The 25,807-nt window shown below is 45.2% G+C and overlaps 1 protein-coding gene across 1 annotated transcript in view; it reads right to left on the reverse strand.

Moving 5' to 3' along the window:
* Window positions 1-25,807, reverse strand: part of KSR2 (kinase suppressor of ras 2) — a 402,547-nt gene that overhangs the window by 231,277 nt on the left and 145,463 nt on the right. The window contains exon 4 of the mRNA XM_077159946.1: window positions 18,615-19,128. Coding sequence (XP_077016061.1) covers window positions 18,615-19,128 — 514 coding nt within the window. The remainder of the gene's footprint in view (window positions 1-18,614; window positions 19,129-25,807) is intronic.

Here is a 25,807-nt window from a genome sequence, read left to right on the forward strand (position 1 = left end):
GCGGGACAGAAAGATCAAAGGTGATAGTGGAGTTATATAGAGAAGGTAGGGCTTGACAAATGAGTATGATTGCTGAATCATTGTACTGATATTTCTTTCAGTCTCCAGAATTTTAGAGCAGTGAGAAGTAAAAACCTAAAGTTGTGGAACTGTAACTCATACCAAACTCTGAAATCTGTTTACAACTAATTGTTGCTCTGTGCTTTGAAGTTTATTGCTTTTTTGTATATATGTTATCTTTCACACAAAAAAAAGAGGGGGGAAAAAAGTCGACTGTGATGATAAAATAATATTTATTCCTTCTAGCTTCCAATGTTCCGGAGCCGCTAGAAGGAAAAATCTGAGAGGATGGTATGGTAGCCCATGACAAACTCTGGGATCTGTCCTGTAACTACTTGTCAAAGAGTGCTTTGAAAACTATTGCTTTTTTCCTTCTTTGCTTTGTACATATATATTATACAATTTTAAAAAGTTAAACAAACAAAAAAAACTTGTCAAGGCCACGGGGGGGGCGGGGGAAGGTCATGGGGGAGGCAACCGTGAGGCAGCAGCAGCCCTTGAAGGTGGGGGTGAGGAGGAGAGGGAGAGGAGGGGTGGAGGAGGGGTGGAGGAGGGGTGGGGGAGGGTTGGGAAGGGGGGAGGGGAGGGGTGGGGGATGGCTTTCTTCTCGGCCGCTGCTGCCCGGAGCACATGGCAGCGCCTCCCTCCACTGACATCTGCTCCACCGCGTCCTCAGAGCCCCACGCCCATGTCCAGGAAGGCACACCGCACACCTGAAAGAATGCATGGCTGGAAACCTGGGAGCAAAGGGCCCAGAGCACCTGGACGGGAGCCTCGAGACCAAAACGCGCCATACGAAGTACACCAAATGGGGTGGGACAGGTCGCGCCGCCCCCTGCTCAGAGCCCTTCCGCTGGCTGCCCACCGAGGGGCCTCGGGGTCCACTGCAGGCTCCCCACCAGCTCCTTCTTCCACCCCCTTCTCACCGCACCGCACCACACCACACGCGCACACACACACACACACACAGACTATACTCCAACCACACAACTATTTTCAGTTCCCGAATCAGCTCCCGCCCCTAAGCCTTACGTGTGCTGCTCTCTTCAGGTCTCATTTCATCTTAGATTGGGGGTCACCCAACTACGGCCCAGGGGCCAAATCTGGCCCACCACCTGCTTTTGTAAATAAAGTTTTATTATAGCACAGCCACGCCCATTCGTTTGTGTATTGTTCAGGGTCGCCTTTGCTCACGGCGGCAGCGCTGAGCAGCGGTGGCAGACATCCTGTGGCCGCAGAGCCGATGTATTTACTGCCTGGGCCGCTACTAGGAATCGTGCTGACCTGTTTGAGAAGGAGGTTCCTCCAGGAAGCTGTCCCTGGCTGCCCAGATGCTTCCCTGGAGCCTCATCGGGGTTCCCTCAGCGCCTGGGAATATTTCCCTATTCGGTCCCCTCCCCGCTGAGTTATAACCCCTGTTTCCACTGGGCTCCCACAGGCCTCAAGCCCATTAAGAGAAGGGCTGGGTTTTTACAACACGGCATCTCACGCCTCTCACACAGACCCTGGCACGTCAGAGGCACCAAAAACCATGTTTTCAGAATGAAAAGATGAAGAAATGAGGGAGGGCTTTGATGTCATGTTGGAGAGCCAAGTCATGCCAATAAATAGGGTGGTGAAGACTTTGCTATGGGGCCACACGGCAGCATCCTTCCCCTGTAATGTGCAGAGAGAAGAGGGGAGGCCAGTGCCTTACCTCGTCAGACAAACAAGGCCCCCCAAGTCTCCTGGGGAGCTGTTCACAGACCAGCCACAAGGGAGAGAAGAGGAAGGCTTCCCTATCAGTAGGGATATTCTAAGTCGGGACCCACACTCCAAATCCTACTGTTTCTTTCAAGGCACCCCCACTGCCCCTCTCTATTCTGCTCATCGTTCATTGCCATTTTAGTCCGCTGACTTGCCTTTGTTTTCTGCTCAATTGTAAGCTTCTAGAAAGCAGGGGTCATGTCTCTTTTGCCCACCACGGAATCCCTGCTGGGACGTGGCTCTATGCAGGCATTCCAAAAGTGTGTCATGTGTGAATGAATGAATGATGAATGAAACCCACTCATCAATTCCTTGCATTGGCATAAAATGGTATGGAGTGAAAGCTGGGAGCTAGTTCTACTGTCGGGTGAACCCAGGACTGGCCCTGCCCCCAGTAAGGAACACAGAGGGGCCCTTCGTGAGGACAGCCTGGCTGTCTTCTGGCAACCCCCCTGTCTGGCCTGCTGAGGCCGCACACTTCGCTCTAAAGCAGATGGATCACCAGGGCCTCCACTTTGTGGGCGCACGTCTAGATCCCAGCTACCCCAAGCCCTGCTCGCGACCCCTGCACTGGCTCTCCAAGGCCTTGCTTCCTGCCTGCCACAGTGTGACTGCTCCATCCATGCTGCTATCACTCCCCAGCCTGGCCCCAATTACCTTAAATCAAAGTGGCTGGGCAGCTGCCCTCTATGACTCAAGTTGCCATCTGGGAGCAGGAGCACGAGGGAGAAGTTGGCCTTGGAAGGAATTGTTGTGTCTCCCCATTTATCACGCATAAAGGTTTATTCCAAATTCTATCAATAGGTCAAATATCAAGCTAGAGAACAGTGCCTTCTCTACCACTTTCCCAGAAAATCCCACCACCCTCCAGAGTGAATAGATTTGAGGCATTTAATTTGGTGACCAAGTGACATTCCCTCCCAGAAGCCTGGTGCTTTTCAGTGGCAGAGCAGAGGGGGGGGGGAAGGGAGGAGCAAAAACTCAACATGATCGATACAAGGAAAGGTAAAAATAGGGACCAAAAATTCTGCTTGACTTAGGAACTCCCTTAGGAGGCCCTGCATTTTTCTGTACTCGACCCTGAGACTAATTCTAACGTTCTTCCTTTTATCATGACAACAATAACTATAATTATACATTCAAGATCTCAGGGCCCTGCGAAACAGATGATTCCACTGTGGTTAAGCAGCCCTTGGTTTGCATAAACAACCAGGACTGTCAGATGACACTTCTGGAGGCCTTGGAGAAAATGTGCCTATGAGATAATCACAAAACCATCAAACCACAGGGCGCCCTGTAATGGTAGCTAAGAAACAGGTTTAACAGCTTCAGCATGACACTTCAACCCCAGCTTTTTCTTACAGATCTTTGTTTCATATTGAAGTTGCATCCTCACCAAGAGAAAAACTATTTGCACCAACCAGTAGAATTTAAAGGCTTTGGGTAGGGATGAAAACCAGATTAGTCACACATGCCAATTTTAATCTGTTGATAGTGATTTTCCCAGAGTGCAGTGTTGAGAAGGATTCTGAAGTCTTACTGAGATCCATTAAGAATGTCTGCCTCCAGAACTTGAGGGGGAATGGTGTCCTTATACCGGATGTGCCAACCCTGCCTTTGGTCATTTGACCATAGTCAAATCAGGGCAGAACGGCTACTGAAATTTCCACCCATCTCAGCCAGTTCAAACACACCCCACGAGGTCCTGTTCCAACGTCACTTCTTTGCTTTGGCTTTTCCTGGCACTGTTTCCTTCTTTCCAGGAAAAAGAAACATTCCCTTGTCCTGTTCAGAAATGGTAAGTCATCAATCATGTAACCTTTACACATTTTTGTGTGTATCTTTCTTTAGCATTTCTTGCACTGATTTGAGGAATTTGCTTCCACATTTTTCTCCTCCTCTGGAGAGGAACCACGTCCCCTAACCATGCCTGTCCCGGTACCTGGTCCAAGTTCCACTTGAATCCATGTTCCTTTTGAACAAGTCCCAGCCCATCCTAGTTTCATCTCAAGAACATTCAAACAAATATAAGGGGTAGGAGAATAAATATCCAGAGGGAAAACTGCCATGAGTCTATACCAGAGCAAGAGAATTTGGCTTTCTCTCCCACCAAGAGCCAGGTTATGAGGCTCTGAGGGAAGCACAGAGATTAACAAAGGCCCCAAAATCTTGTATATACTGCTCTAGATCCAACCACCATGGACTTAACATGTGTGTTTTATCCACTTTGGAAAATTAAGTCCAATTTTCTGTGGAGTGCCTATGACTCGAAGATAGTACTTTCCAAACTTCCATTATTCTCTGAACCATCTTCTCAAGTTCTGCCGTATGTCCGTACCAACTTATTGATTTATTGTGATTCTTTAAATTGACTTTCTTTTTGGTTTATTGCTTTTCCCTTAGCCTCGGCTTCAGCAACATTATCCAATAAATCCTGGATCTGACATGTCAGTCCCACTTCTTTTTATTATATTAACATAATTTAAAATGTTTAAAATTGTCCTGTGTGCCTCTGAAAGCCATGTCACCTAAAATGGTCTGGGTCCTAAGGTCTGCAAATCACTGCTCTAAAATATTCCCTTGCAAGGACACAGATTACAGGGTAGGAACCTGTCCTTCCTACAGCACTCCAAGCACCAAGGATTAAAACTCCAGTAACTCTTGAGCAGAACTCAACGCTCTCCAGGCAGCACAGTGGTTAAGGACAAAGGAATCGGAGTCAGGCAGCGCTATATTTAAACTTTGGCTCCTACTTACTTGTTGTGACCCTAAGCAATGTGTCCATGCTCTGCAAGCCTCCATTCCCTCACCTGTAAAATGGACACAAGGACCATACCCACAGTCCTATGGGATGCCGTGGAGAATAACTAAGAAAATGCATTTTAAGTAATTAGCATGGTACCTGGCACACTGTTTGAACTCAAGTGACGAATGTTGCTATGATCATGATCAACATCCATTCATTCAGCAAACGTACCCAAAGTGGCTGCTGTGTTCACACTGAGGACCAGTGGTGAACAAGATCGACAGGGCCCCATGGAGATAAGGTCTGCTAGAAAAGACAGTCTAGGGAAGAAGACAGAAAGTGGATTAAACAACCAGAAGAGGCAGCTAGAGGGTGGGTGATGTAAGCAATGGGTGTGATGGGAGCCCTTGGGGGATCCCAATCCTAGCCAGGATATAAGGTCAAGGAAGGGTTCCAGGAGGAAGTTGAGACACAGCATAGGACCCAACATATTTTGGGCATTATTATTTTTAATTGATAGAACCTGACATGTTTAAGCCAGATGATGATAATGATAATGATAAAGAGAAAGCAACAAGACCACCTCAGTACAAATACTCTGCCAACCAACCCAGCAGGGCATGTTTCAGCCACCATGTCTTTGGTAGCGTCTCTGGAAGATTCCCCAATCTTGTCACCCATCTAAGATGAAGAGGGAGGATGAAGAGAGAAGGACAGCACCATCTTACCACTCTTCCCCCTTTTGGCCCTGAAAACTTGATGGTCAAAGTTAAAGGACAAACAGGTGAGAGCACCAATCCTACAAAAAATTTGATTTTAAAGACTTTCCTATCACTAGTCTCAGAGACAGAACCTTTGATCTTTGAACGCTTTCAGATCTTAGAGAACCCCAGTATAACACAAATACTCCTAACACAGCAATTCCATTTTGAAGGACATACCTCAGAAAATTCTTGCACAGATGCACAAGAAAATAAGCACAAGAAGTTTCACTGCAACACTGGTTGTAATAGAAAAAATCTGGAAGCAACCTAGATGTCCATCAATAGGGGAATCAGAAAACAAAATGCAGCGTATCAATACAATGGAATATTATACAGAAGGTGAAATACAAATAATTAGAAATTATATACATATCAACATGGATAGATCTCAAAAAACAATCTCGAGTGAAAAAAAGCAAGTAACAATGCTATATGCATACTTATATACACTTACGTAAGATTTTAAAGTATAGAAAACACACACACATACAGGAAAGATATTCTCTGAACTGAGTTTGTGCTTATCTCTGGGGAGGGGTGGCAGGAGTGGGGCTTAGTCTTCAAAGGGATCTTAAATTTCACCTAAGTTTGGTTTTGTTTTTTAAAAAAAGACAAAGTAAATAGGAAAAATATTAATACACACTCATTCTGGGTAATGGAAACCCAAATGTCCATTAGACTAGTTATTGCATTCTTTTATGTATTTTTTAATTTCTAAAAAAAATACGCTCCTATGGAGATAACATTTTAGGCCTTAATCATAGTAAGATAAGAGTCTGGGGACCAGGAAGAAAGAGATACTATATGCCTTTGTGACAGCCAGCCATCTGTGGGGATGTCAACTGCCCAATGTTATTAGAAAAAGATCAGGAGGTCCAATGGCTAGGCAAGCTAGGACATCATCACATAATGGTAATATGAATCATGAGAGTAAACACATTTAGTTTCCTGATTTCCCTATTGATGGACATCTAGGTTGCTTCCAAATTTTTTCTATTGCAACCAGTGTTGCAGTGAAACTTCTTGTACTTATTTTCTTGTGCATCTGTGCAAGAGTTTTCTGAGGTATGTCCTTCAAAATGGAATTGCTGTGTTAGGAGTATTTGTGTTATACTGGGGTTCTCTAAGATCTGAAAGCGTTCAAAGTATTGCACCAAGTACAGTGCTAAACCTCTTTACAGATAGTATCTCATAAATTGAAGGAAAAACTTTTGCTTTCAGTGACTAATGATATACAGAATTTTAACCTGCTGATTAAAATAAGAGTCTATGAATTCATATTGACGCAAATACATTTAAACAATAAAGAAAAGCTCTTCCTTTCATTAGAAAACTCACTAATAAATGTGGAATCAATTATGGAACTAGAAAATCACCATTTGGGATTTTCATAATCATAATTGATTCAGGCAAGAATCACCAATGGATTCTAAAACCAGTGCTGACGTTTTAAGGAGTAGCATAATGGTTATATATGATAGTTTCAAAAGTTCCTCCCTACAAGGCACTTATTTATCTCAATGGGTCAAATAGTAATATTAGGGTGGGGAAATCTGGCAGCACCTTAACCAAAAAATCGAAGTAAACATCAGCAGTAATGGGTCAAACTGACATATGCCACCAGATACAATGCACAGGGAAGAACCCAGCATCATTGCAGCGGCGTATCTAATGCATAGTCTGAATCTAATCATGAGGAAGCATTAGACAAGCCCAAATCAAGAGATGTGCTACAAGATGATTGTCCTGAACATTTCAAAAATGCCAATTTCATGGGCCATAAAGAAAGTCTCAGGAAATGTTTCAGATGAAAGGAAACTAAGAAGTCTGGATAACTGAACGCATTGCATCATCTGGATTTTTTCTTTTGCTATTAAGGACACTATTGGGACTACTGAAATCTGAATAAGATCAGAGATTAGATCCTAACATTTTATCAATGTTCATTTTCTGATTTTGAGAACTGTACTAAGGTTAAGAGAATGTATTCAATTTTTTACACACATGAAGAAGGTAAGAGGAAAGGGGACATTATGTATGCAACTTATTCTCAAATGGTTCAGAATAAAATATGGATAGATGGAAGAAAGGAAGGAAGGTTGGCTGGCTGGCTGGCTGGCTGGCTGGCTGGCTGGCTGGCTGGCTGGATGGATGGATGGATGGCTGGATGGATGGATGGACAGTTGAGTGGTTGGATGGATGGACAGTTGAGTGGCTGGATGGATGGATAGTTGAGTGGGTGGATGGTGGATGGATAGGTAGGTGGGTGGGTGGGTGGGAAGAGGGACAGTGGGTAGATGGGTGGGTGGGTGAATGCACGATGGGTGATGGGGGCATAGGTGTGTGGGCGGTTGGGTGGGTTGTGTAATAATTAGGTTCAGGTGTCAACTTGGCCAGGTGACGATGCTCCCTGTTTCAGTGGCTGTAGACTTAAATCATCAGTATGTGAAATTCATCTGTGGCTGATTACATCTGTCGTTGGCTAAGGGGAGTGCCTTCCACAATGAGTGAAGTTTAATTTAATTAGCTGGAGGCTTCAAAGACAGAAGTCTGAAGAGAGCTCAGCAGCTCAGCATAATTCATCTCAGCACTTAGAGCTCAGCCCAGACGTTTGGAGATGGAGAAAGGAAATCAGCCTGGGGAAAGCCGTTGGAACCCAGAAGCCAGGAGAGAAGGCCAGCTGTCATCGCCATGCGCCTTCCCATGTGACAGAGAAATTCAGATGAAAGCTAGCTGCCTTTCCTCTGAAAAACCATAACTGTAACTAAATAAATCCCCTTATTAAGAGCTGATCCATCTCTGGTGTGTTGCATTCTGATAGCTTTAGCAAACTAAAACAGATGGGTGGAAGGATGAATACCAAACAGCGTAAAAGAGTAAAGCAAAAATGTGATAAAATGTTAACATTCAGAAATCTGAGTGAAGGAATAATTCCCTGAAAAAAAAAAAGGAATTTTCTGAACTATTCGTTCAACCCTTCCATAAGTTTGAAATAATGTCAAAATTTTAAAAATAATAATAATGTCATGGACGTTGCAGAATTCTCCCTTCCACATATGTGAAGGTCCAACCAACCCTGTGACTCTACCAACTGGACAGGAGGAGAAAAAGATTACTCATCAGGAAGAGCCTCTCTTCTCTTCACAAAAAGCACCCTCTCCGCAAGAATGGTGATGCCAGGAACAAATCCACACATCACAGAGCATTTGAGCCTGTCATCGGGATGAAGATGCCAAGAGTCCCTACTTCACGTCTCCAAGGGAGGCTGGGTCCGGGACACCTCTTCTGGGGCCATGGCATTGACTCAGCCACCTGTAGGAGCTACTAAAAGGGAAGGATCATGTCAGTCTTCAGCCTAGGGCAGTGCCCGGCCCAGGGCGACTGAACCTCCCATGTCACAACACTAGCTAATCACCATACATGCAAAAATACTAAAGACACAGAAAGGCTAACAACAGAGTCTTTCCTACACTGCCCAGGCCCCTTAGCACTCCTGTGTACTACCTGACCCCTGGGGAGGTAGGTGCATAGTTAATCCTCACTAGCCAGGATTTTTGTTTTTTATTAATTAAAAAAAAAATTAACTAACACAACATTCCATTCTACATATGCAATCGGTAATTCTTAATATCATCACATAGACATATGATCATCATTTCTTAGTACATTTGCATCGATTTAGAAAAAGAAATAGCAAGACAACAGAAAAAGAAATAAAATGATAATATAGAGAAAAAATAAAAATAAAAATACAAAAAAAAACTATAGCTCAGATGCAGCTTCATTCAGTGCTTTAACATAATTACATTACAATTAGGTAGTATTGTGCTGTCCATTTTTGAGTTTTTGTATCCAGTCCTGTTGCACAGTCTGTATCCCTTCAGCTCCAATTACCCATTATCTTACCCGATTTCTAACTCCTGATGGTCTTTGTTATCAATGACATATTCCAAGTTTATTCTCGAATGTCGGTTCACATCAGTGGGACCATACAGTATTTGTCCTTTAGTTTTTGGCTAGACTCACTCAGCATAATGTTCTCTAGGTCCATCCATGTTATTACATGCTTCATAAGTTTATTCTATCTTAAAGCTGCATAATATTCCATCGTATGCATACACCACAGTTTGTATAGCCACTCGTCTGTTGATGGACATTTTGGCTGTTTCCATCTCTTTGCAATTGTAAATAACGCTGCTATAAACATTGGTGTGCAAATGTCCATTTGTGTCTTTGCCCTTAAGTCCTTTGAGTAGATACCTAGCAATGGTATTGCTGGGTCGTATGGCAATTCTATATTCAGCTTTTTGAGGAACCACCAAACTGCCTTCCACAGTGGTTGCACCATTTGACATTCCCACCAACAATGGGTAAGTGTGCCTCTTTCTCCGCATCCTCTCCAGCACTTGTCATTTTTTGTTTTGTTGATAATGGCCATTCTGGTGGGTGTGAGATGATAGCTCATTGTGGTTTTGATTTGCATTTCTCTAATGGCCAAGGACATTGAGCATCTCTTCATGTGCCTTTTGGCCATTTGCGTTTCCTCTTCTGAGAGGTGTCTGTTCAAGTCTTTTTCCCATTTTGTAATTGGGTTGGCTGTCTTTTTGTTGTTGAGTTGGACAATCTCTTTATAAATTCTGGATACTAGACCTTTATCTGATATGTTGTTTCCAAATATTGCCTCCCATTGTGTAGGCTGTCTTTCTACTTTCTTGATGAAGTTCTTTGATGCACAAAAGTGTTTAATTTTGAGGAGCTCCCATTTATTTATTTCCTTCTTCAGTGCTCTTGCTTTAGGTGTAAGGTCCATAAAACCACCTCCAATTTTAAGAGTCATAAGATATCTCCCTACATTTTCCTCTAACTGTTTTACGGTTTTAGACCTAATGTTTAGATCTTTGATCCATTTTGAGTTAACTTTTGTATAGGGTCCTCTTTCATTCTTTTGCATATGGATATCCAGTTCTCGAGGCACCATTTATTGAAGAGACTGTTCTGTCCCAGGTGAATTGGTTTGACTGCCTTATCAAAGATCAAATGTCCATAGATGAGAGGGTCTATATCTGAGCACTCTATTCGATTCCATTGGTCGATATATCTATCTTTATGCCAATACCATGCTGTTTTGACCACTGTGGCTTCATAATATGCCTTAAAGTCTGGCAGCGTGAGACCTCCAGCTTCGTTTTTTTTCCTCAAGATACTTTTAGCAATTTGGGGCACCCTGCCCTTCCAGATAAATTTGCTTATTGGTTTTTCTATTTCTGAAAAATAAGTTGTTGGGATTTTGATTGGTATTGCATTGAATCTGTAAATCAATTTAGGTAGAATTAACATCTTAACTATATTTAGTCTTCCAATCCATGAACACGGTATGCCCTTCCATCTATTTAGGTCTTCTGTGATTTCTTTTAACAGTTTTTTGTAGTTTTCTTTGTACAGGTCTTTTGTCTCTTTAGTTAAATTTATTCCTAAGTACTTTATTCTTTTAGTTGCAATTGTAAATGGAATTTGTTTCTTGATTTCCCCCTCAGCTTGTTCATTGCTAGTGTATAGAAACACTACAGATTTTTGAATGTTGATCTTGTAACCTGCTACTTTGCTGTACTCATTTATTAGCTCTAGTAGTTTTGCTGTGGATTTTTCCGGGTTTTCGACGTATAGTATCATATCATCTGCAAACAGTGATAGTTTTACTTCTTCCTTTCCAATTTTGATGCCTTGTATTTCTTTTTCTTGTCTAATTGCTCTGGCTAGAACCTCCAACACAATGTTGAATAATAGCGGTGATAATGGACATCCTTGTCTTGTTCCTGATCTTAGGGGGAAAGTTTTCAATTTTTCCCCATTGAGGATGATATTAGCTGTGGGTTTTTCATATATCCCCTCTATCATTTTAAGGAAGTTCTCTTGTATTCCTATACTTTGAAGTGTTTTCAACAGGAAAGGATGTTGAATCTTGTCAAATGCCTTCTCTGCATCAATTGAGATGATCATGTGATTTTTCTGCTTTGATTTGTTGATATGGTGTATTACATTAATTGATTTTCTTATGTTGAACCATCCTTGCATACCTGGGATGAATCCTACTTGGTCATGATGTATAATTCTTTTAATGTGTTGCTGGATTTGATTTGCTAGAATTTTGTTGAGGATTTTTGCATCTATATTCATTAGAGAGATTGGTTTGTAGTTTTCTTTTTTTGTAATATCTTTGCCTGGTTTTGGTATGAGGGTGATGTTGGCTTCATAGAATGAATTAGGTAGCTTTTCCTCCACTTCAATTTTTTTGAAGAGTTTGAGGAGAGTTGGTACTAATTCTTTCTGGAATGTTTGGTAGAATTCACATGTGAAGCCATCTGGTCCTGGACTTTTCTTTTTGGGGAAGCTTTTGAATGACTGATTCAATTTCTTTACTTGTGATTGGTTTGTTGAGGTCATCTATTTCTTCTTGAGTCAAAGTTGGTTGTTCATGCCTTTCTAGGAACTTGTCCATTTCATCTACATTGTTGACTAGCCAGGATTTTTAATCACCCTCCCTTTCCATCTCAGGATCCTGGCTCCATGTGCTCCCCTACTGGGCCCAGGGGACACCATCAATGTGGATAAGCAACACAAGGGGCGAGAGGCAAGTGACAAGCCATGGCTCTCTTGAAGCCTATTCCCTCGCCTGTAAAACAGAACTTTTGACGGGTACAGAAAATAAACCATACAAAGTGCTAGTGTATAACAGGCCTTCAGTAAGTGACCAACATCATATTACTATAACAGTCATTTAGCCAGCAAATCTCATTTCAGTGAAAATGTATCCACACAGCTGAACAGAGGGCTTTGTCAATTGTGTTTATGGGTCCCTTCATCCCTGTCTTTGTTTAGGTTCCCCTAGAAGCAGACCAGGAGATGAGGTCTGGGGTACAAGTAATTTATTTGGGAGGTGATCCTAGGAAGTGTGACGAGGGAGGCAGGGATGATGTGTTATGGGTGATGAGATGTTAGAAGATTTCCCCCCAAGACAGCGTGTGACACACACCATAATGGCCCCATCAAGAACATGTTTTTGCACTGACTTAGGGCCTAAATTCCCTGGCATTTCCAGTCTACCTGCATTCGGACCAAGTGTGCTCCAGTGGCCAAAGAAAGTTTCTAGGCAGAGACAAGGTGCTGAAGGGGGAAGCTCTTGGGGTGCGGTGAAGTTGCTGTCACTTCCATGATGAGCCCTGGGAACATGGCCAGGGCACCCGAAGCTCTGACCAGTGGGCAGGGTCTCCCCTCTACTGCAGCAGTACTTCTCATGGGATTTGTCTGCAGGCGCAAGGGTACTTAGCAGCAAAAGTGGGACCAACCCTTGGGCTCCTTCTAAAGCACCTCCTAGAAAACTCAACTCTTTAAAAGAGCCAACAAGAGACAGAGGCAGGCTGTGGGGGTGTAAAGTGGCTGTACATATCATAGCAAAAAACTCACCAGAATAACACCTTCAGCTTATCCCTTATAAATAATAAGATACCTCAAGCTATAGGCCCTGTTACCCAACTCACAGCACACCCCACCACAGTAAGTTTTCATAAAACAAGCACATTCTTGAGCGAGTTATTAATTATGGGGCTTCAGAGCTGCTGCGTCAATAGGGACGTGACAATGTTTGATTCATTAGTGACCTTTGTATAAACCTCCGAGTACACTGCAAGGAGATGGTCCATTGGGATATTTACAAAGTCGAATATTTTAAATGAATCTCACCAGACTGAGTCTTTCAGTCATCGCAGCACTGAAAGGTTCAGCAGCTTGAGAGTAGGCACCAGGGCTTACTCCAGAGCTAGAGAAGGGTCTAGAATCTAGGAGAGTGCACTACTCAAAGCTGGATGGGAAGGCGGGCCTGTGAAGAGAACCTCTCCTACCCACAGTTGTAATAACACCTTTTAAAAATTGATAAACCTGAATTTCACTAGAAATAATCATAAAAGACCTCTCTGAAGACCTCACTAATTCAAAAGAGAAGAAAATCAGTATGAATTGGTGACAGGTCCACATTATAGGACTTTTAACGTGAAGCAATGGGCTAGCACAACCGTTCCCACTTCTGCACCAGAAACTGACCCTGGGTAAACCTTCTAGTTCCAGTCCCCTGAACAGCCAGTAAAGATCTACTCTCAGCTGTGTTGGCCAGCAACACTGCTCACGGTAAAAACTGCCTCTAGGTAGCCGACTGCATCTGGCCTGGGAGTTCTCAGCATCCAGAGCCTTAGGGTTCCTTGAGTAGCTGGATGCTTAGAACGTGGCATGTTCTCTGCAGGGACCCTGGGAGCTACACCGATGGACTTGTTATGAGCTGTTGCCCCCTAACCCAGAGGCTCCCATAACTGCGTGACATGGCATGTAACTCATACCTGAACTGCCACTTGGAGGTGGGGTGGGGGGGTGCTGCACAAAGAGAGGCCATGAAAGAAATCCCCAACACTGCCCTGCATCCTCCAAGGTCAATCTGATGCCCCAAGGGAACACCCTCAGCCTTGGGTGCTTGAATGCTTACTTGGCCCTAAGAAGATTCCCTGGTGGAGCTGAGCAGAACCCTTCCCGGGTTAATGAATACACTCTGACACGCAAACTAATCGACCCACTCTTATCCTAATAAATGCATTAGTGTGTTGTAATAATTAGCGAACTGTAAGTGTGAGCCAAGGAGTTTAAGTGCTTGCACATAATTAGTTTTGTAAAATAGACAAAAAAGATCCCTCCTGAAATCTTACTAACATAATGAACCTGCTGAGCCAAGGCCATTCTCATACCAGCTACAAGTGAGATGGCCCAGTCCATGCACAGAATCTGAATTCAGGACAATTATGAGAATGAGGTTTGAGTGTTAGGTTATGTAAGTGCCTCGTGGCCTCTTGCAACCGGGCTGTCTTTGCTCTCCGGGGGGTCCAGCCCTGCCCCAGGAGGTCTTCCAGCAGAGACAGCTCATGAAGGAACATTCTAGCTGTGCTTTGTGGAAAACAGAAGAATTTCTAAGAGGGTTACACTGTGAGAAAGTCATAAATGGAATCTTCATATTTATGCCGGACTAACAAGGCAAGTCACATTAGCAAACGCATATAACGGGATTCTAATGAAAAACAGGAACTAGATATATTATCTATGCACCTATACAGACCAACGTATGGATGGAAGGATGCATAACAAACTATTAATAGTAGTTATAGTAGTTTTGGGCAGGGAGTAGAATGGAGACTTTTACTTTTTATGGCGATCACTTTTATATCACGTGTATTTTAAAAATGTAAAGACGCGCTGGGAATTGCTACTACAATTAAAACAAAATTGTAACTGAAAATTACCTTTAAGGATTTGCAAAAAAAAAAAAAAGAGGAAAAAAGGATTTACAATAGGATTCCTGTTTAATACAGAGCTTCTCCTGTGCATCTAAGACATGAATCAGTTTGCCCTTTTTGGATCATGTAACAAGAAAGAACAAGTCATCTGCATCGTAGGCAGATAACAGGGGAATCTAAAAACAACAAATCATTGCTCACGTAAGAACTGTTGGTATCTTTTTTTTCTTCTTCTTCTAATACTGTGACCTTAGAATCACTGAGATGAAGTTCAAGGTGACCAGAAACCTTGAGATCACTCAGTCCAAACCTGATTGGGTCCATATGGTAATAATCTTCATTAGAACCCTGAGCTTTATTTTCATAACCTATAGGACTGTCTTTAATTACTGGACACCATATAAGGATAGACATGTGTGATTAAGTAATTGGTGTCAGGCTCCTTGAGATTAAGGGTCGTGTCTCCTCTGTCTCCATCGACCTCCATCCACCAGCCCAGAGCCTATACATAACCATAATCCATCATTTCTAAGATATCCCATACAATCGATTCTCATTATTCTAAGTAGTTATGTTTCATAAAGTCATCATGAAACTGAATTAGTGAATTCCCTTACTCCTAGGGGAAATACAGCGTTAGGGTCCTACAAGCCACTGGTCCCCACATTTCATCAGCTGATCAATACACAAGCTTGTTGTGCTTCTGTTTAAATATACATTATTAATATATACTATTCATTCATTAACATTGAACTCAACATCCACAGCACAGTGGCTCATGCCTGAATGAAGATTATCTAATGCACATTTCCTCTCTATAAGGCACATCAGATCCTTCTTGAGCTTAGGAACACTAGACAGTACTTCGGCACTACGCTTGGAGGCCAATCACCCATAAAAAGCATAAAGATGCAAAAATGTGCCACTAAATATACCACAGCAGGACACTTTTTGGCAGTATGAGAACTGAAACACGTCATCCTGTTCACCTCAGCTGCAAGCAGGACCATTAAATGGCTCAAAATTTTCACTGCTCTGTGTATACTCAAGGATCACTGAGAAAACTGCAGAAGTATTGACTGTGGGGTTACAAATAAATGCCAGTGAGAAGGCAAATTCATAAGTACGGAATTGCGAGTAATAAGGGCCGGTGGTATTTTTCACATCTACTGCAGAGGGCAACTTACAATCACTGTCTGAGATTCACTCACATAAGGGGGTGAGGACTGAGAAATGCTGGCTGAAAACACTACCCACCGGTGTCACAGGTGGGGACAGGAGTGTGAAAAACCCTGACGGGTGACTCCTGAGTGTAGGCAATTTGAGGGGTGAGGAGAGCGTCCCAGAGGGTCCTAGACCCTCAGCAAAGGTCAAAGGACACGCTGCTAAGTCCCTTAAGACCATTCCACAATGGGGACAACCTTCCCACACAGCACTGTGTCACAGGACAAACAGTAACGGCGATGAGAGGGTGGGACTCTGCGAACAGGGCAGGCCCCTGGGTCCCACTGCATACCTGTCCCCACACGTCGCCCCTTCCCTTGGGGCATTTCAATGCAACAGGTGATTTTCTCCAAAGCCGGAGGGCTACACCTCTCTTGAGCCCAGCATCAAAACGGAAGATGACACGCTGCCTGCCCTGAAGCCAGGGGTGGGCTAGGGAGGCTACAGAGGGAGAAGGGGCCCCGACCCCAGGCTGGGAACCTGGCACTGCCCTTACCTCGGTGACCCTGGCAATTCTGCACGTGCTTGGGAGCCAGCCCTGGATAAATTCCTGGGTCAAAAGGTGAACGGAAGTGTGGGAGGAGACGGCGTCTGGGGACCACTGAGAGCCTTTGCAACATCCCAAGAAGCCAATATGAAGGCAGGGTTCAGCCAGGACCGCTGCACTTTACATTTCCGAAGAAGACTATGCCAGCCCTGCCTGCCCCCACGAGGTCCTGAGGGGTCTCTGGAGAGACTGGGCCATCACACATGGAAATGCAAGGAAACTATCCCCACTGTTCCAACCTCATCCCAGCTGTGGGGCTTCCAGAGCTGGCTCTTGAAGAACCCAAACAACAGGCTTCACATTTAGACTTTTTACAGTCTCTCCAAATTAGATTATACACAATCACTTCATCCCTTGTGCCTTAACAGCAATTTTGTTAAACACACTGCCAATAAAATGGTACAGCTACTGTGGAAAGCAGTATGGCAGATCCTCAGAAAGCTCAGCATAGAACCAACACATGGCCCAGCAATTCTACTTTTTGGCATTAGGGCCCAAATAATTGAAAACAGGGACTCGAACAGATGCGTTCACACCCGTGTTCACAGCAGTTCTTGTTCACCATCACCAAAGGGTGGAAACAAACTATCTATCAACAGATGGGATGGATAAAGAAAACGTGATCTGTCCACACAGCGGACTATTATTCAGCCAAGAAAAGGAATGGCATTCAGATACTTGCTACCACATGGATGGACGCTGAAGACATTATGCTCAGTGCAAGAAGCCAGACACAAATGGATAACTACTGTATGATTCCACCTACAAGAAATATCTAGAGTAAGCAATTCATAGAACAGAGAGTAGATTACAGGTTACCATGGGCTGGGAGGAGTTATTGCTTAAGGGGTACAGTTTCTGTTTAGGGTGATTAAAACATTTTCAGTAATGGATATGGCAATTGCATCACATACTGTGAATACAGTTAGTGCCACTGAAGTGTACACTTCAAAAACGCTAAAATTGCAAATATTATGAAATCACCTAAATTTTAAGGGAGGGAAAAAAGAAACCATAAAAAAACTATGCTGCTGATTTTTGTGACTCTGTTTAGCCTTTTGTCCATTTTTAATATACTGAGAACCTCAGAAAATGCCCAGGCCCATGTCTCACTCGGCCTCTGAGGTCCTGTGGAGAGCTGCCCATCCCTCCCACTGGTCACAGCCAGGGCCACAGATGCCACCTCACCCTCCGCCTGGCAACAAGACCCCCCCCCCCCCCAGCCAGAAGCAGGCACACGATGCATCCACTTTCATGATTTTCTCCCAGCGCCTGCTGCCGCCCCATCCCAAGCTTCTGTACGCTGTCCTGTCCTCCGCTCTGATGACCCAAGTCTCCATTCCCTAAACCAGCCCCCACCGCCACCCCCATCAGTCCTGGACATGCCCCTTCCTGATAAACACCCAGAACGTTCCCAGCACAGGTCTGGACTTGCTCTGTCTGACATGGTAACCACTCCCCGCGTGTGCTACTGAGCACTTGAAATGCGGCAAACCCGAAGTGAGATGGGCTGGAGGTGTGCAATGCAGCCTCGACTGTGAAGAACCCAGACGAGAAAAAAGATCGGAAACCATGTCAGGCATAATATTTTGCACTGATCATATGCTGACATGATAACAGTTTGAAACGCTGGGTTCAACGAAATGTATCATTAAGTTAACGTCACTTCTTTGGGTTTCCTTGTTTTTATTTTATTTATTTTTTTTTTAAGTGCTGACTAGAATATTTCAAATTATACATGTAGGTCACCCTGTTTCTAAGGCAGTGCGGGCCTAGACTCTGCAAGGGAGGGCAGACACTTACTGTAAGGGAGCAGGTGATAAAATATTGTCAGCTCATGGCCATACCAACTCGGCCACAAGGCCTCAGCTCAGCTCTCCAGCTGAGCACAAAAAGGGACCGTGGACAGTGCGAATGCGGTGGCAGTGTATAAAACTTTATTTCCAAAAACCGCGGGCCAGCCAGATTTGGGGCCCAGGCCGTGGTCTGCCAAGGCCTTCCCCAGAGTAGCAGTAGCCTCAACAGGGGCCCGATTCTGGGAGTCGCCGCTCTTGCCCATGCTTTCACCCACCCTCGCTCTAAAGCCACCTCTCCCGCGTCCGGGCGAGGGGAAAGTCAAGTCTCTTCCCTCAGCGCCCCCCGACCCCGGAGGCGCCCAGCCCCGCCGCAGCGCCCACGCGGCACCCACGCAGCGCACTCACTTGGGCGTGTGGGCCTCGTCCACGCGGTGGCCCAGCTGGAACTCGTGGGATTTGCTGCGATGCAGCGCCGTGAAGCCGGGGATCAGGTGGATCAGCTTCCGGGAGGCGGGCGGCGGGGTCCCCGGGGGCTTCAGCTTATTCCTCCTGCGCACGGGCGGCGTGCCGGGCGGGGTCACGGTGGTGACGATGTTGGGGGTGTGCGGCGGGGTGCGGGCGGCGTGCCGCTGCCGGGGCGACGGGGGCAGCGAGCGGTGGCCCGCGTCCAGCAGCGGCGGCGGGCAGAGGCCCGGGCAGGCGTCCACCGTGAGCCTGTCGGCGGGGGCGCACGCGGGGGCGCCGGCAGCGTGGCTCGGGTGACGGGGGTGCTGCACGCACTTGGACGGGACCTTGGGGCTCTGGGAGAGGTGGGTGCGGATCCACGGCGCCGGCTCCGGGGGGCACACGGGATTGTTCTCCTTTCCCGTCTCGGGGCTGGGCCACTGGATGGTCCAGTCTTGTTTGGAAAGGTTGCCTCCTGCATGGGAACAGAGGAGCGGGGAGAGGAAGGGTGAAGCATGAAAAACCCAGGGGCAGTAACATCACATGCACATTTACATAAGTTCAACCACGCTCCCTTGGACCCTCGGGAAAGAGAAAGAAATCCCTTTGTAGATCCTGCCACTGGGACCCCCATTCACCAGCCTTGAACCCCACTGTCCCATGGCCAGGGAAACCACAGCCCAAATGCTCTAACACTCTAAGAAGTGAATTCTTGCCTTTTGACTTTCCAGGAGTTCCAGCGACAGCACTTTCAAGGAGATTTAAAGGATTTTCAAGGCTAACTTTTCCTAACCCACACCTGGAGATACGTGGATGCCATACAAGTCATGCCCACCCCTGGTCACCCCCTGACCACTTTATTCGGCCGCTCCACACTTTGTGGTGTGCTCCCTCATGCACCTAGTCAACAGGCACTTCATGAATGCCAACCACGTGCCGGGCACTGCTCTTGGAAAAACACAACAAACAGCACACAGGCCAAGTCTTGGTCCCCTGACCTACCCTTCACCCAAGGAGAGACATGACAGCCAAGAAAACAATCACACTCCCTAAGGAGTCTCAGATGGGTATTACTGCTGCGAAGAAAATACACAGAATGATGTGTTAAAAAAAAAAAAAAGACTGGCAACAGGCAAAGAGTTGAACAAACTTTGACACCTACAAACCATTGAGTACGGCTGACTCAATCAAAGGAACGAGCCATTGACACAGCAAGCAACCCAGATGAAGCGCCTGAGAATTATGTTGAGCTAAAAATAAATCAGTCCCTAAAAGTCACCCACTGTATGATAATATTTTTGAAATGATAATATTTTATCAATGGAAGACAGATTGGTGATCACCAGGGCTTAGCGGCAGGGGAGGGAGGCATGGTTACAAGAGGACAACATGACAGCTCTGGTGGCGATGGAACTATTCTGTGTCCTGAATGTAGTACTGGATCCACAAGCCTACAGAAGTGATAACATTGTCTAGAACTAAATGTACATGCAGGAAGTGTAAGTCAAACTGGGGAAATCTGAGTGAGATCGGTAGATTGTCTTAATATCAATAATCTGATTGTGACGTTATCCAACAGTTGTGCAAAACATTACCACTGGGAGAACCTGCCAAGAGTGCAGGGCTCTCTGTGTGTTGTTTCTTACAATTGCATATGAAACTACAATTATCTCAATAAAAGTTTCAAATTTAAAAAATTAAAAATTAAATAAGAGTATTGCAGGGGGAGGAGAGTTATTTTAAGTAGAGGGATCAGAGAATGGCCTCCTAAGGAAGTGCCATTTAGGCTAGGATGCAAAGAACAAGAAAGGAATTGCTGTGCCCAGAACCAATGAGAGGGCAGGGAGAGGAAAGGCAAGGGCAAAGGGCCAGGAGTAGAAAAACACCTTGTTTTTTTAAAGTCTTCCAGCAGTTTATTAGAAAGAATGTAGACACTGAGAAAAAAGGTCTCCACTGTCATGAGCACAAAGTGAGGTTTTCAGCTATGTGCTGAATCAAAAAAGAAATTAAAAATCCAAGAGTGTCAGGACATCTTTGCATGCACTTCCCACATCAACGGTGCAGATTCAGATTTGGTCTAAATGTCCAGACTCATTGCACGATGGGCAAGGCTTTCCTTTTCCTCCACGTAGACGCTTAAGAGTCAAATGCTACCAAATGTGCAGGCTTCAAAACCCAAGTGAGGTTTAAAGTCGCTTTCCTGGGCCCTTTCCAGATTGGATTTGGCCCCAAGTCCAACGGGAAGCCATTGTGGGTTTGGAGCAGGGGAGACACTTGATCCAATCAATGCTTGTGTTTCAAAGATCGCTCGAGCTGCTGTGTGGAAAAGGGGAGTCCAGGCAAGGGGTATTGCTGGGCTCCAGGTGATAGGAAATGATGCAACGTGGGTGACAGCTAAAACGGGGAGAAGTCCATGGGCTGTGAATGGAAGACGAGCTGGCAGGCCCTGGAGGAAATGATCACAAGGCACGGCCGTGATGGGCCAAGGAAGGAGGCTTGGGGCAGAAATAAACTCTAACTTGTAGCCGACTAGCAATTACGATGAGGACTCTAACAACCGTAATAAGAGCTAATTAATAGAGCGTTTGACAGTGTGCAAAGTGCTTTCACAAATACTGACTCACTCCCCCATTTTTTTAATTAAAATAACCCATTTTCTTATTACATGCTATTATAGAAAAAATTAGAAAATTCAGGGAAATAAAAAGGCAGCGTTGTCGAAGACGTACTCATCGTCCCCCCTAACGTTTGGCTGTGGAGTCTTCCGGATGGTTTTAATGTCCTAATTTTTTAAGGAAACAAGTGCCATAACACCTTACTTAATGATGTGTACTCTGCTTTATTCACTTTTATATTGGGACTGTTTTACATCTTATTTAATTTTCATAACTCTGTGTGCTAAAGGATCATTTTTTGTAGATTTTATTGCAATGTATTCATATGCCATTTATTCTATCCAAAGTATATAACCCATGCCTGTACAGTTTCATCACCTTGTTGTACCACCATCATCACACTCAGTGTTAGTCCATTTTCATTGCTCCAAAGAGGAAAAAAAGATAGACACACAAAAAAGAAAACCCAAAACACCCCATATTCCCTATCCCCCTCACTACTGACCCCTAGCGTTGGTGTGGCACACCTGTTACTGTTGATGAAAGATTATTAAGGCTGAACTGTTAATTATAGTGCATAGCTTCCAGTAGGTACGTTTTCTCTATATACCATTCTGCTATTAACGCTTTGTACTAGAATCGTATATTTGTAGAAGTTCGTGCAAAAATTTATTTATATTTGTAGTGTTAATCGGTGACATATGACTTTAAACAACCTCTTTCAATCAAATTCAGCTACAGTACAGCACGATTACTTATACTCCCAAGAAGGAGCAACCATCACTTTTATCTATTCTCAAACATTTAAGTTTAACCTCATTAACGATTCTGTACACACTAGATAACCACTCCCCCTTTTCTAACTTCTGTCTATCTTTAGGTCCCCTGTATTCTACGTTATGGGACTTTGAGTTTATATATTCTAGTTAGTTCACATTAGTGAAATCATACAATGGCTGTCCAAAGGACCAGCTGTCCTAAGGAAATGGACACGCAGAGACAAAGACATGCCCAAAATCATAGCAGAGGGGCTAAGCCGAGACCTGGACCACCTCAACAACCGGGGGATGTTGGCGTCGGTGACAGAGAGCTGGGCCCTGCAGTCACTGAAGACCAGAGACCATTAGAGACCAGCCAAATGGGAATGGGTGCCAGAGCGGAACTCATTTCTGAGAAAGGTCTCCCTTTTCCCTCCTCCAAGATTCTGCCAGAATATTCTATCAAAATTACCATCACAACAGTGTCTTATCTCAAATATATGCACATGTACCTTAGCCCAGTGACTAAAGAGAGTCTGCTCTGAGGTCAGGTGACTTGGACCCAAATTCTGGCTCCCCCACTTAACAGGCTGTGTGACCTTGGGTACTAGGTTAACCTCTCTGAGTCTTAGCTTTATCACCTGTAAAATGGGACAATAGAAAGACTTACTCCAGGGGAATATTGTAAGGACCAAGCAAGATAACACAAAGAACGTTCTCAGCACTTCAGAATGTATCTGGCACACAGTAGGCACTCTGTAAGTGTTAGCTACTGTTCTGGTAACTCCCTAAAGTAATGTTGATATCTCCATTGAAAGAGCATGGACTTGTGCTGAGAGCATGACCTGAAGCAGGTGCTATCATCACCCTTTGTCCAGTGAGGAAACTGAAATTCAGCGGTTGATAAACTCCAAGAGCCGGCGGGGTACAGAACTGAGATTCAAGCCTAGATCAGCTTCTCTATCACCCAGCAAGCTCACAGGGATTGATGGATTTGCTCAGGAAATAAAGACTCTTTGTCAAATTAGTGTAACCAAAACATAGTTCAGAAAGTAAATCTATTTTTTTTAAGTTACCTTAATCATATACTGTACCATATAGCTGCAGAGAATAACTTGGGGTGTTATCTCTAGAGCTACTGCTTTCCGAGTGTAATGGAAAGAATATGGAGACTGGGATTCAGAGAGAACTGGCTCAGAATTCTGGTACGACCACTGACCAGCTCCGTGACACTGGGCAAGTTACTTGAGGTCTCTGAGCCTCGGTACTGGGAGATTGCAAAATGGCAATGATTATGTCTCCCTTCAAGGATGTATTAGCGGGAATTAAACATAATCATTCCCTCCTCCATTTATATTTGTGAAATAAACGTACCAGATGTAAACCAAGGATACAGCAATCAACAAAACAGATAAAAATCCCTGTCCTCATAGGACATATGTTCTTAAAAGGGAGGCAGATAACAAAGCAGATGAGTGAACAATTATATATGTCAGGGGCAATAAGTGCTCTAGAGGAAAATAAAGCAGGGCAGGAAGACACAAAATTGCTGGGTGGGGCTATTTTAATCAGAAAAGGCTAAGGAGGTGTCAGTGGACATTTGAGCAAATATAAGAGTGAAGCGCGGGAGCAAGTGAATGAGAGAGAGTGAGTGCAACCGCCTGCCCGGAGCCTGCCTGGCCACGGTGATGAAAGGCCAGATGACTGTGAATGGATGAAAAGTCCATTCTGGATGCCTTTACAACATACCCAGTGTCTGCCCCCGAGGCATTCGTTGTGCCAGCCCCTGTCCATGAGATGCACACAGTCTGAAGGAAGATCATTCAAGAAGTACCCAGAACACAGAACATGGAATCCTTTCTCAGAAAAAGTGCAGGGATGGACGAGCACAGGAGAGAAACCCAGTGAACGGTGGACGGGTGGGGAAAGGCACCTAATCCCAGACCTTGAGGGTGAATGCGAAGTTCCAATGGAAGGGGACAGAGCAGAAGGTAAAGGAGGAAGGATGGGCAAAGAGGGAGGAAGGATGGGCAAAGAGGCAGCAGGCTCAAGGCCAGGAGATGACAGAATGTGACAAGTTTGGCAAACTGTAAATAGTTCAGGATGGCTAGAGCTATTTTGAGGGAGAAAGAAATGTGTGCCGAGGCTAGAGAGGTGGAGGCAAATGGGCCATCCTGAATTGGCTTTCCTCAGGGAAAGAGGATGCTTATTGGAAAGTGTCATGCAGATAGATGCCCTGCATGAGAGGTGTACCACTAGAGGTGGCTCCCCAAAGAGAGAGGTCACTGCCTGTAGAATTCCCAGACACCTCCAGCGGCTAAGAGCTTAAGGCAATCACACCTGGTAAGAGCTCGGATGCACCACATCCGAGCTGCAAGCCCCAGGTTTGGATACCAGCCCCTGATCATGCCAAGGGAGGGGCTGGCACTCCCCCAACCATAAATAATGGGTGAGGTGGAAGCCAAGTTTTTGCCTGGTCATGCTGCTACATGCACAAGGCTTGGGCCCCAGCTCCCTTTGCCCATACCAGGGAGTGCATGGGAGCTGCCCAAGGAAGTGCATGGGGGCCTAAGGCCAAGGTTCTCCCATCATATAGCGGATGTGCCAGCCTCTGCCCCAACAGCCCAATGGATGGGTCATTTTCCAAACTTTGCCACTGGAACTCAGCATGCTGACCAGAATGCAAAGGGCACTGGAAAACTGCCCGCTGCTCCGCCTGGCCCTATGTAATTACAGTTGTCCCAGAAACCCTGGTACATGGGCTGACTGAGCATCTGTCCCGGTTGCTCAACAGGGTTTGGGAGGGACATGATCAGACCAGCATTTTGGAAAGATGCACCTGCCCATGGTGTGGAGATGGGGTGGGCAGGCAAGGGACGGGCTGCCAGAAGCTACTGAAGGCACCTGTGGGAGATGAGAGGAGCTAGAGGACGGAAAGAAGTGGTCAGTTTTGAGGAACCTCTAAGAGACACTGGCTATAGAGGCAATGGGGAAATAATAGCTGGCATTTACTAAGAACATACTATGTTGCTGACACTGTGATTCCAGGCAGTATATATGTATTGAATTATATGTCACAAGAACACTAAATAACTCTCTTCATTTTATGGATGAGGAAGATGAGTTAAATGACTTGCCCAAGGCCACACAGCTAGGAAGGACCACAGGGGAATAAGCCACACCAAGCCCTTGACCCCGATGCTAAGCCAAGGCAACGTCCCAGTTTCCGACCTGGGCTGCACCAGCCCCCTGCAGTAGGAAGTGCAGGAGAAGGAAGACGGCAAGTTCAGGTGAGACAGGAAGTGTCTGAGGTTCCTGTAGGACGTCCAGGTGGAGATGCCTGGGACTCAGGCACCCTTCCCCTTCTCCTCCTTCTCCCAGGAATCCCCAGGGTCATTGCTCTGAGGAAGTGGGTTTTCTAGCCTGAGAGATTTGATCATGATAGTCTAAAACCTCCTGAGCCTATCCAAGAGGGTGTCAGGCTCCTCTTAGATGTTTGCAAAGACATGGCTTGACTTGATCATATTCACCTCCCGCCGCCCCTCTCCAGCCTGAAGGCCAGTTCCCCGGGACCAGACATCCCAGGACCTTGAGTCACAGGTCAGGACGCGGAGGTGATGAGCTGGCACCTCGCCCACTGCCTGACTCCCTGAGAAGGAGGAGAGATGACTCTGCATTTGGAAGACTTGCCTTCTGAACAGAAAGAACAGTGATTCATTCTCCTAAATAAACATCAAGCAAGGAGGCGGGATTTTATTACAGTGCACAGAACACCCCAAAC

The sequence above is a fragment of the Tamandua tetradactyla genome, chromosome 5 (genome assembly GCF_023851605.1).
Source record: "Tamandua tetradactyla isolate mTamTet1 chromosome 5, mTamTet1.pri, whole genome shotgun sequence".
Classification (NCBI taxonomy): Eukaryota; Metazoa; Chordata; class Mammalia; order Pilosa; family Myrmecophagidae; genus Tamandua; species Tamandua tetradactyla.